Genomic DNA, 13,301 nt, shown 5'->3' on the forward strand with positions numbered 1-13,301 from the left:
ATTTATTGTAAATCTTGGGATATTTTGGCCAATCTTGGGAGAATTCTCGAGGATTAGTCTTGGGAATTATTAAATCTTAAGGTGGCAACACTGCCACCAATGGCTGCCAGTTTAGACAGGGTAGGAGTGGGGAACGTAGCTGCTGTGCTTGGACTCAACTCTGTTGGGTAGTACTGAGGATGACTACCTCTTCAAGTTCTCTTCACCCCCCCCCCCACCAAAGGCAAAGAAGCAGAAGCGCTCTCACAAATATCGATATGAATGGGAAACTGATTATTCCTGGCTCAGCAGTACTGATGACATTTTTAAAACAAATTGTAAATTATACCACCGAGTGTTTACAATCAGCCATGGTGGATTATGTGATGTGAAACAGCACGAAGCATGCGATCACCACATCCGTAATGCCAAGGGTCAACAGACACAAACGGCCATCTCGCCTTTTCTGGTCACTGAGGGCTCATTGGGCTCAATGTTTTCTAAAATAATCGTCGCATTCAATCCTGATAACCTTAAATTCCTCCTAATACAGGATACATATGGAAGAACTTGTCTTCGGGCCCCGCTGATAAATGGGCTCTCTTTCCACTCGCCATCACTGTTCCAACCTTAGCTACTGCGTTCCGTATTTTCTTGAGATAAAGATGGAAACCCCAGCCACAGTAGATCCAAGATATTTGGATCTACTTGATGAGACTTGGACCTGGACTTGGATAAAAATAATAATGATAGAAATAACAATAATAATAATAATAATAATAATAATAATAATAATAATAATAATAATAATAATAATATTAATAATAATAATAATAATGATAATAATAACTCCTAATGATGACAGTAATAATAAAATCACGGCTATATTTTTCCCCAGACACATGGACAACTTAAAGAAAAGATTGGAAATATGCTAAAAAGGTAATAAACCTATGTGTATGAAATGAATTAGAAAGCTTGTACCTGCTAGGAGTAATACAATGCTGTAACTAAGTTCAGGAAGACTCAAGCTCCAAAACATTTTAAATTTAGGTTCTGTCCAACGTCATTCAGTTCTGCATCCTTTATGGCCCTCCAGAGGTAGTTTATGAACGAGAGTCAAGTACTTTTTTGGCATATTTCCATCTGGGCATTCTTTATCGAGTCCTTAGCCTTCTCTTCCTCCTCTGTCTCATTAAATTTTCTTCTCTGTCAATCACGGCCATCGCCACAAGTAGCTCGGGGAATCGTATGTTGAGGGATCTTGATGAGAGAAAAAAATAAGTTCGATAGATCTATATTATAGTACAGGACCCCGATTATAGTACAGGACCCCGATGTACTGTTCTACATTCGATGTTCAGGCATCGCAAAAATGTAAGAAGGACAGGCTGACGGTGATGCAAGGAAAGAAGGAGTTGAAGCGCTTTTGTGGCGAAGGTCGCAAAAGTTTCACTTCTGATTCCAGCGAGCTGGAGATCGTATTCAAGAGCAATCGGTGGGTGTCCAAGAATGGCTTTGAGTGTACTGTTCGGAAGGTGAGTCAAGACACCTCTGAAGGATCCTGGACTAACACCCAGTCTACCAACACCTACAACCCCACGACCACGGCCAAGCCCACGAACAAGCCCGAAACCACCAAGGCCCCCACTCAGCCTACTGGCGACGGGAAATGTGAGTGTGGAGTGCCCAACCTAAACCGCATTGTGGGAGGTAACACCGTGAACCCTGCACACAAGTATCCGTGGCATGTGGGCCTCAAGAAGAGAAACCATTTGTCATACTGGTGCGGCGGAACCATCATCAATAACAAGTACGCCCTCACTGCCGCTCACTGCTTCTTTAACAAACAAGGCGAACGAGAATCTGACGAAGGGCTGGTGGTGGGCGTGGCTGACCATGACATGACGACCACATCAGACGATGCTTCTGGAGTGACGCGCTTGGTCAATGTGAAAAACGATATTCTTCATTCCAAATACGATCCTAAAGGATACGACTATGACATGGCACTGCTGCAGCTGGAGGAGACACTTGACTTCAGCAAAAACAAGGAGCTTTGCGCCGTGTGTCTGCCCAAGGATGACTCCAAGAATTACGCAGGGATGAAGGGCATCGCCAGTGGTTGGGGGCGACTGGTGACAGACGGGGATCAGCCAGACAAGCTGAAGGAGGTGGTGCTGCCCATTCTGGACGCGAAGTGCTGGAACTACCAAATCAGTGAGAGGATTTTGTGTGCCGCTGACCAGGAGGGCAAAAAGGATACATGCCAAGGGGACTCCGGCGGACCGCTCTACGTGCAGGAAAGCTCCAAGTTCGTTCAGGTCGGTGTAACCTCCATCGGCTTCGGTAATTGCGCCGAGAAAGGCAAGCCCGGAGCCTACGCCAGGGTGTCCAAATTCCTTGACTGGATAAAGGAAAACACTGCTGATGGCACTTACTGTCAGTAGTGGATTTGGCTCCGCCCATTCCCGCTACTCCATTTCCTACCTAGTATGCACAACATGCCTACGGCTTTTTCACTTTTTAAGAGATGAATCTCTAATCTTGCTATTAGTAAAATGTTGTGAACTCCAGAATAAAAGTGTTTCTTAAAACTAATTATGTTTCTCCTGTTAAGTGTAAACTGAACATTCTATTAAGTTCAGGAAGCCAAGGTATTTGTCTTACATATGTTAACGAGTCTGCTTAAGGAATAACAAGAATAACAAAAAGTCCCCTTGGCATACTGCTCCGAAAAGGATAATAAAAGAAGATTCTGAAAATTTAATGTATTAAGTACCAGTAATGTCTTGATAAATCTCTGAAACAATATTTGTTCAAATTCTAGGTAGAGTATTCCGGAGCTTATAAGTAAAACAGATGAAACTGGAAGACTGAAAACGCCGGCTAATAAATAATAAAATAGGTGAATAAAATAAGAAATAATAAATAAGTAATAATATAATAATTTACTAACAAATAAGTAAAATAGGTGAATAAAATAAGGGTGAGAATGAATAAAGGCTGTGACTGAATAGGGGTGAAAAATAATAGAAAGTCTCGTGCAGCGAGGTCGCGGGAGTAGGGGAGGCACGCATCAGAGGCAAGATCAGAAGAGAAGTAGGTTTTTCTGAAAAGAGCGGTAAAAGATAACAAGAGATGCAAAATTGGGGACATAAGAAAGAGGCTGAAGACAGTCAGTTAGAGGAGAGGAGTTGATAAGACAAAACATTCCACCCAGTCTAAAAGAGCAGTATGAGTGGAACGTCCCTCCATACATGTGAAACATACTCCATACATGGACAGATAAGGCCCCTGTACAGAGTTAGATGTTATCGTAGCTCCTTTAGCTAGAGAAGATATGTAAGATTTTCAGTGTAGATTATTAGTAAAGGACAGACCGAGGATGTTCAATGTAGAAGAGGGGGACAGTTGAATGTCATTGAAGATGTATAGCTATGTATCTTGGAAAGTTGTGTCGAGTTGATAAATGAAAGGATTGAGTTTTGAAGCATTGAGTAATACCAAGTTTGCTCTTCACCAATCATAAATTTTAGAGTTGTCAGAAGTCAGGCGTTCCGTGGCTTTCATGCGTAAGCTGTTTAATTCCTGAAGGATTGGACGTCTATGAAAAGACGTGGAAAAGTGCAGGTTGGTATCATCAACGGAGGAGTGGGTATGTTAAGAAGTTTGACTTAAAAGATCTTTGATGAATAATAGGTAGAGAGTGGGTGACAGAAAAGAACACTGAAGAAATTCACTGTTAATAGACTTAGGAGAAGAACGGTGACCGTCTACCACAGCAGCAGTAGAATGGTCAGAAAGGAAACTTGAGATGAAGTTACAGAGAAAAGAAAGGAAGCCGTTGGTGGATAGTATGAAAATCAAAGCTTTATATCATACGCTATTAAATACTTATGATATGTCTAAGGCAACATTGAAAGTTTTACCAAAATCCCTAAAAGAGGATGACCAAGACTCAGTAAGGAAAGGCGGAAGATCGCTAGTAGAGCTGCCATGATGGAACCCATACTGGAGATTAGATATAAGGCTGTGAAGTGACAGATGTTTAAGAATCTTCCTGTTGAGGATAGATTAAAGCACTTCAGAGAGCCAGGAAATTAAATCAATAGGATGGTAGTGTGAGGGACTGAAGCAGTCACCTTTTTATTATAGGAACAGGCTGAATGTAGGCAAACCTCCATCAAGATGTTGATAGACAGAGCTGGAAGAGATTCACTGAGCAAGGCAAGCATGGAGGCACAGTTTCGAAGAACAATAGGAAGGACCCCGTCAGGTCCATAAGCCTTCAGAAATTTACGACCATGGAAAGGATCATTGCGAAGGATCTAAACGGGTAGCTCGAAATATTCAGAGGGCGGAGGAGAGGGAGGAAGAAGAGATCGGCTTTAGGGATAGATGAGATGGCAGTTGTGCCATCATGTTGAAATATAGGAAGGAAAGATGAAGAAGCAAAGTCATCAGAGATATTTTTTGGCGAGCCGCCAGAGTTTCACGAGTGGTGTTCGATCTAGAAAGGTTTTGGGATTTTCCGACCCAAAATGTTTGAGAGGACCTTTAATGTTATCAAGAGACAGTTCAAGGTATATCCTCAGCTTACACCAGAATAGTTTAAAAACAAACATCTTGAGTAGATCTACTACTGTGTTTTTCATGAGGTACGTCCTCGCATCCCTCATCGCGTCAATTCTTCACCAACGAATTCACAGTCTTTTCATTGGTATTAGTTCTATGGCGGCCTATTTTTTTTTTATTTGTTTCATTACTCTTATAAAACTCTCACACTCGTACTGTATATTTTCCAAACATCGCACAACACCTCAGTAGAACAATTTTGCTTAAAACAAACGTTTTGTTACCTGAAGAAAGGGGCGGTCACAAAAGATAACTCTTAATTATGTCAATATGTCAAACACTGAATTTATTACTCTATGCTTTCTAAACTATATGATGGGTTAAACTAAGTTGCCAAGTAGTTATTTTTTCCTGGCTTTTTTTTTTTTTTTTTTTTTTCAGATTGAGAAGGAGCGAGTTGCCAGTTTGTCGAATGTGACCCTTATGGCAGTGCTGCGAGAGAGACCGATAGACTGACAAGTCCGGTGCGTCGTGTATGCGCAGTTGTGTAGGCTACAATATGTATTTTTATTTCCCCGATTTCTCTTTTCAACTATATCAAAAGCACATTTTTACCATATTAAAAGCACTACTCCTTGGAAAAGCACAAATTTATGTACATGATCTCACAGTTAAATTAAACTAGTTTCTTCAGGGAAGTGAAACAAGCAAGATTATTATTATCATTGCCCTGTAGTGAGTAGAGAGAGGCGGGTGGGCAGTGGATCACCATCCACCCCTGTTCCTTCTCCTATCCTTCCCTTTTCGTTGTCATGTGACTTCCTCCCACCTTGTGAGAGGCACGTCCCTGTTCCCGCGCCGGACAGGTTCTAAGACATGGATGGAGAGAACGCAGTGAGCGAAGAGAGAGCACTGGCACGGAATAGGGCGATATTCATCTGCTTTGGAGGTCGCTTGTTAGTTAATCTTGTATATGAGTTAGCGGCGGCATCGCCCCGGTCGATTTAAATAAGAACATAAGAACATAGGAAACAAGGGAAGCTGCAAGAAGCCACCAGGCTTACACGTGGCAGTCCCTGTATGAAATGTACCTTCCTGTTTCCCCCTGTCATCCCCATCCATAAACCCGTCTAATCTTCTCTTAAAGCTCCCTAATGTCTTTGCACTAACAACTTCATTACTGAGTCCGTTCCATTCATCTACCACTCTATTTGAGAACCAATTTCTTCCTATCACTTTCTTAAACATAATTTTTTTCAACTTTGAACCCCTTTCTTTGAACACCTTTCTTTTTTCTTTTTTCTTTTTTTTTTTATGTAGGAGGGACACTGACCAAGGGCAACAAAAATCTGATAAAAAAAAAAATGCCCACTGAAATCCCAATCCCATAAAAAGGGTCCAAAGCAGTGGTCAAAAATTGATGAATAAGTGTCTTGAAACCTCCCTCTTGAAGAAATTCAAGTCATAGGAAGGTGGAAATACAGAAGCAAGCAGGGAGTTCCAGAGTTTACCAGAGAAAGGGATGAATGACTGAAAATACTGGTTAACTCTTGCGTTAGAGAGGTGGACAGAATAAGGGTGAGAGAAAGAAGAAAGTCTTGTACAGCGAGGCCACGGAAGGAGGGGAGGCATACAGTTAGCAAGATCAGAAGAGCAGTTAGCATGAAAATATCTGTAGAAGACAGCTAGATATGCAACACTGCGGCGGTGAGAGAGAGGCTGAAGACAGTCAGTTAGAGGAGAGGAGTTGATGAGACGAAAAGCTTTTGATTCCACCCTGTCTAGAAGAGCAGTATGAGTGGAACCCCCCAAAACATGTCAAGCATACTCCATACATGGACGGATAAGGCCCTTATACAAAGTTAGCAGCTGGGGTGGTGAGAAAAACTGGCGGAGACGTCTCAGAACGCCTAACTTCATAGAAACTGTTTTAGCTAGAGATGAGATGTGAAGTTTCCAGTTCAGATTATAAGTAAAGGAAGGACCGAGGATGTTCAGTGTAGAAGAGGGGGACAGTTGAGTGTCATTGAAGAAGAGGGGATAATTGTCTGGAAGATTGTGTCGAGCTGATAGATGGAGGAATTGAGTTTTTGAGGCATTGAACAATACCAAGTTTGCTCTGCCCCAATCAGAAATTTTAGAAAGATCAGAAGTCAAGCGTTCTGTGGCTTCCCTGCGTGATATGTTTACCTCCTGAAGGGTTGGACGTCTATGAAAAGACGTGGAAAAGTGCAGGGTGGTATCATCAGTGTAGGAGTGGATAGGACAAGAAGTTTGGTTTAGAAGATCATTAATGAATAATAAGAAGATAGTGGGTGACAGGACAGAACCCTGAGGAACACCACTGTTAATAGATTTAGGAGAAGAACAGTGACCGTCTACCACAGCAGCAATAGAACGATCAGAAAGGAAACTTGAGATGAAGTTACAGAGAGAAGGATAGAAACCGTAGGAGGGTAGTTTGGAAATCAAAGCTTTGTGCCAGACTCTATCAAAAGCTTTTGATATGTCCAAGGCAACAGCAAAAGTTTCACCAAAATCTCTAAAAGAGGATGACCAAGACTCAGTACGGAAAGCCAGAAGATCACCAGTAGAGCGGCCTTGACGGAACCCATACTGGCGATCAGATAGAAGGTTGTGAAGTGATAGATGTTTAAGAATCTTTCTGTTGAGGATAGATTAAAAAACTTTAGATAGGCAGGAAATTAAAGCAATAGGACGGTAGTTTGAGGGATTAGAACGGTCACCCTTTTTAGGAACAGGTTGAATGTAGGTAAACTTCCAGCAAGAAGGAAAGGTAGATGTTGACAGACAGAGCTGAAAGAGTTTGACTAGGCAAGGTGCAAGCACGGAGGCATAGTTTCGGAGAACAATAGGAGGGAACCCATCAGGTCCATAAGCCTTCCGAGGGTTTAGGCCAGCGAGGGCATGGAAAACATCGTTGTGAAGAATTTTAATACGTGGCATGAAGTAGTCAGAGGGTGGAGGAGAGGAAGGAACAAGCCCAGAATCGTCCAAGGTAGAGTTTTTAGCAAAGGTTTGAGACAAGAGTTCACCTTTAGAAATAGATGTGATAGCAGTGGTGCCATCTAATTGAAATAGAGGAGGGAAAGAAGAAGCAAAGTTATTGGAGATATTTTTGGCTAGATGCCAGAAATCACGGGGGGAGTTAGATCTTGAAAGATTTTAACATTTTCTGTTAATGAAGGAGTTTTTGGCTAGTTGGAGAACAGACTTGGCATGGTTCTGGGCAGAAATATAAAGTGCATGAGATTCTAGTGATGGAAGGCTTAAGTACCTTTTGTGGGCCAACTCTCTATCATGTATAGCACGAGAACAAGCTGTGTTAAACCAAGGTTCGGAAGGTTTAGGTCGAGAAAAAGGGTGAGGAATGTACGCCTCCATGCAAGACACTATCACCTCTGTTATGCGCTCAGCACACAAAGACGGGTCTTTGACACAGAAGCAGTAGTCATTCCAAGGAAAATCAGCAAAATACCTCCTCAGGTCCCCCCAACTAGCAGAGGCAAAACGCCAGAGGCACCTTCGCTTAGGGGAAGAGTCCTGGCTGAACGCTGACTTGAGACCGGTGATGAAATTATATAATTGGGCACTAAAATATTTATTGGGAGTAAGATTGTCTACATGTAATGATGTATGTTATACCGAGTCTGGTTGTCCCCCATTGCCCGCTTTAGTAAATAGTAGACAGAGAAACTTCTTTGGTAAGATGTGGAACGAGAGGTCGTCAATGGAAGATGACCCCTTGGTTCTCTCTGTAAAAACTGTTATGGAAAGTCAATATAGGACACGTAATTACGTCAGTGATTTGTTGTATGCCAACACTGACGACATATGTGAGGGAGTTAATGAGATGAAAGCAAATCTCCTTGATTTAACCTCTTCCAGACGAATTGTATATAAAAAATATAAACCCTAGTTTGTCAGTTCACTCTGTGTATAGTACGAAATGTAACGTCAGTGAGCACCATCGTGTTGCCTCCACTTGGTTTCGGGTGTCGGCACATTCACTGGCAATTGAAGTTGGAAGGTGGAACAGAAGGGGTAGAGGAAGATTGCCGGTAGAGGACAGGACATGTGTGTGTGGTCAGATACAGACAGAGGTACATGTGGTTCAATATTGTACACTAACACAACAACTGAGAGACACCTACAATTTTTCCACTATTGCTGAGCTGTTCTCAGATAAGTATAGTGGTGCTCTGATATGTGAGATAATATATAAGATCTTGGCAGTATATCAATAGCTTTTTGAGTGTAAATACTTTTTATGTAGTTAATTATGGGATGTTTAATTGTGATTTAACTAATTTTAATATTTTTTTCTTGTTGTGTGTATTGATGCGTGTGTAATTAAGTTTTGGATTAGTTTTACTTGAGATTTATCTTTTAGAATAGTTTTTATTTACAACTTTTTTTTCTATTAGGTTAGTTTGATTAAGTTTTAAGTTAATGTTTTTAATGTTATTCTCTTTTATTTTGTTTAGTACGCATGTAAATTGTTACAGTTTATTTGAAGAGAGAGAGAGAGAGAGAGAGAGAGAGAGAGAGAGAGAGAGAGAGAGAGAGAGAGAGAGAGAGAGAGAGAGAGAGAGAGAGAGAGAGAGAGAGAGAGAGAGAGAGAGAATGCATATCATGTCTTAATTAAATGAAACCTAAGTTATTCTTATCGATGTCGCGGGATCGTTCTCTGAAATGTGAGAGAAAAAAAATGTAGCAGAAGAAGAGAAATAGGGAGAAAGGGAGGGATTGATAGAAGGAGGAAGGAAGGAGAAAATCACAAAGTGAAAGAATAGAGAGAAAAAGAAAAAAAAAGGAAGAAGGTGACAAGGAAATAAGGTAAAGAAACTAACGACAGGAGTGGCGTGAAGGTGAAGAAATCTTGATGAAATACCGTCAGTTGAAAGGAGAAGGACTTACGAAGGATTATAAATGACAACGAACTTTCATTTTGGTGCTGGCCTGGCTGATTTCACTTTTCTGCGCTGGTTGAGTCACTACTATGAGGGGGAAGCATGCACCAGTAAAAACCTCCTAGACCTTCAGCAGTCATTCCAGCCAAAGCTCACCGTGCAGGTGAAGCTCTACGCCAGTGTTAGTCAACCTGGGTGCCTGTATTTTTTTCAAAGGGTACTTTGCAATAGTGGGGTGCATGGATGGGTACGTGCCATGGCCAGTGTGTATAACAGTGCTCAGTACGAAAACATGTTTTAGAAAGAGCCATGTAAGAAATTCATTTTAATTAAAATAAAAATATTACAAATTTATGCAAAACATTATTATATTACAATGAGATACAACTCGCTCCTCATATGTTTGAAATGTGGCATTTTGTTTTACTGTACATTTGGCACCTAGTGGACATATAATAATTAATTAGGGTCTAAAAGCCATTTCCTATGTTTAATATAAAGATCTAAAACTTTTATTGATATATTTTCAGTTTTAAAATTAGAGAAAATTTCACATATTCATATAATTCTTTCGTAATTAATTGTCAAAGGCGCCAGGGTACGTGAAGCCCTCAAAAGCTCTCGGAAGGCTGCATGAGCCGGTAAATGTTTACTTTCTTGCTCGTCTCAAGTTGGGATATAAAAATATTTTTTTCTGGTAAATTTCGGTGTGTTTTGAATTTATCTGCTAATCTTTTCCGTCGTAAATCAGCCTTTTTTTTTTCTCTCCCCCTCCCCCCACCAAAGACAAGTACGGCTTTATTTCCTATCGTTTTCGGGTTCTACTCCCTATAATCTTGAGGAACTAGTAAAAAAGCAAGGTTTACGGGTGGGGGAAGCTGAAATAGAGCCAAATACCGCCTCTCATCACCAGAAATAAATAGGGAGCTGCCCAGTATTGCTGCTGTTTTTGTTGTTATGATGGCCGCCATGCTTTTGATCTTGCTCTTACTGCTAACATCCTAACCTAACTAAACCTAATGAAACTTAGGCTAACCTGACTAACCTTAACTAAACTTAACTAAAAGCTAACCTAAGGAAATCTAACTAAGCCGGTAAAAATATGAAATTAAGCCACAGCAGCAGTAATGCAGGTCCCCATTTATTTTTGTTGGGTAGCATCGTTATGATAAATTTGCGAGACATATGTATGTGATTATAAATACTATCTATATGATGAGAAAGGTAAGAACCGCCGCTGTTCCACGGGCAAGAAAAGTAACAAATACACATGCACTTAGTAGAAAAGGTGGAAGAACACTTGAATAATGGATGTGACAAGGGTGACGTAAGCAAAATTCTCAGGATCAGTAATCAGGATAGAACAAGAAGTAATGGGTTTAGTCTTGAAAAGTTATATTTGAAAAAGTGATTGGTAAAGTGCCTGTGTTGTTAGTTGTGTGAAATCACCAGACTGCACGCGGCCGGACGACCACTTGCCCTAGCTGTTGTCTGGGCTTGACTGGGCCAGATCAACACCGCGTGGACAATGCTACAGTTGTGCCCATGAATATAGCCCAGTTGTGGGTAGTGGGCACCAGGCTGTGCTTGATCGTGTGGATCTTTGAGCCTGTGGTGCATGATATCCCTCACCTGGAACACTGGGCCACTGTGACATCTGCATTTCCACAGGTTACCTTCTAAGTTTCTTCAGGTATCCATTTATGCACCAACCTTAAGGAAGGCTGAACAGTTGGACGAGGTGTGCATATTATATTATGAAATCCCTTTGTCATGACTTCATGAGCAGATGAATCATTGTGATGCAGGATGGCACTAGTGGATCAGGTTGTTAGTTTCTATTTGAATGAAAGAAAAAAATAAGAGGATAAAAGTAAGACAATATGCATACATTGCAAACCATCTTAATTTATGGGAAAGATTTTGAAAGAAAGGTAAACGATAGACTAAGCTTTGTCAAAATCTGCCAGGGTCTGCAGCTTTCTTGATTTCAAAAAGACAACTCAATAAACTCTGGCGTAAGGCATATACAAGTTTGGTACTCATTAAATTTTGGGACTATAAACACCTGACAAGATGAGTCACTGTACATGGAGAAAAAAATAAAATGAGGCAGAAGAAATGTGAGGAGTGAAAGCATTAGCAAGAAAGATGGGAAAGTTTGGTCATGCATGCAATTTTTGTTATACAAAATGGAAATTACGGAAACTATCCTGAGAATATGTAAATGATAGTGTATTGTGGTATTTTATGTTGGCAGGGATTAACGTGTGCTTCCCTGAAAGATAGGGAAAACAGGAGAGGAGGAGGCGTCACGTTATACGTTAGGGACACATCACAGTGTTGTATTAACAAAGCAGAGTCGATATGGGTAGATATTAAGGAAGGATCACAGTCAGTAGTACTGGGAGTAGTGTACAGACCACCGACTAGTACAAAGGAAATTAACACCTCACTGTGGCAGGAAATAAAATAGAGCAGGCAGGTACAGTCAGGTATGTGTGGTAGGAGATTTTAATTCTAGGAATATCGACTGGAGTCTGATGGTGGGTAACAAGGAAGCAGAGGAATTTCTTGAGGTAATTCAGGATAATTTTTTAAAAACAGGTAGTCGTAGAACCCACAAGGGAGGATAATATTCAAGATTTAATTCTTACTAACAGGGAGGAAGCAGTCACGCAGGTAGAGGTTGGAGGACAGCTACGTAACTGTGACCATAGGGAAATTAGGTACAATTTAAAATGGGAAGAAACTTTTAGAAACAAAAACACTAGTAAAATACCTGACTTTACGAGAGCAGATTTTAAGGAATTAAAAAGGTACCTCCAAGGAGTTGACAGGCAACGGATGCAGGGTGAGGTCAGGTCCAGGACGGAGTTGAGAGAGATAAGGCAAGATGGGAGAGGTGAGGTGAGGTGTGAGGTGTAGGACAAGAGGAGGGAAGATGTGTCCGGAAGGGGCGGAGGAGAGAGGGAGGGGGAGTTAGGTGTGAGTATGTTGGAATGTCAGGTCATGCTGAAATGAGAGGGGGTGAGGTCGAGGCGAGTAGATGAGGGAGTGGAGAGGATGGTAGGGGCCGAGATGAGGGGATTAGGTGAAGTAAACGTAGATGAAATGTATAAATATTTCGTAGATAAAGTTCATACAGGTCAGTTAGCAAATATCCCGTATAGGGTAAAAAGATCACAGAAAAATTATTCTAAATGGATGACTACTAGGTTAAAGCATTATATAGGGCGTAAGAGGTTTTAAGGTCACAATATAATGAATTAGTTTGAACAGTCAGGAAGTTAACGAGGAAAGCTAAGGGCAATTATGAATTAAAGGCGAAGACGAAGACGGACCCCAAGGGATTTTATCAGGTATACAGGACGAAGAATAAGGATACTATAGGTCCATTAAAGGCAGCAGATGGGGAGGTAGTTAGTTCTGGGGAAGAGATTAGTAAAATTCTGAATGAGTATTTTTTAACTGTCTTCACCCAGGAAAACATGCAGGATATGCCAGAAAGTGAACAGATGTTTAGAGTAGATGAGAATGAGAAGCTGACAGATATTTCCATAACTAGGGAGATAGTGGAACAGGAAATAGATAGGCTAAAAAGTTCAAGACACCAGGACCAGATGGAATATATCCCAGAATACTTAAGGAATGCAAAGAGGTTATTTGTGAGCCGTTAGTTTCTGTCTTTAGGAAATCATTTGAGTCAGGTGAGGTATCAGTAATGTGGAGGCAGGCTAATGTAGTACCCATCTTTAAGAAAGGAAAAGGAGATAAAACTTTAGCGTTGAACTATAGACCTGTCAGCTT

The 13,301-nt window shown here is 41.0% G+C and overlaps 1 protein-coding gene across 1 annotated transcript; it reads left to right on the plus strand.

The window, feature by feature from the left end:
- The first annotated feature begins 863 nt into the window (after nt 1-863).
- LOC135106813 (trypsin-1-like) lies at nt 864-2,517 on the plus strand. The gene has a single exon (XM_064016145.1). It carries the CDS (start codon nt 1,317-1,319, stop codon nt 2,427-2,429), a length of 1,113 nt encoding a protein of 370 aa, XP_063872215.1. The 5' UTR covers nt 864-1,316; the 3' UTR covers nt 2,430-2,517.
- Nucleotides 2,518-13,301: the final 10,784 nt, after the last annotated feature.

This window comes from Scylla paramamosain, chromosome 2 (assembly GCF_035594125.1).
Source record: "Scylla paramamosain isolate STU-SP2022 chromosome 2, ASM3559412v1, whole genome shotgun sequence".
In the NCBI taxonomy this organism is placed as follows: Eukaryota; Metazoa; Arthropoda; class Malacostraca; order Decapoda; family Portunidae; genus Scylla; species Scylla paramamosain.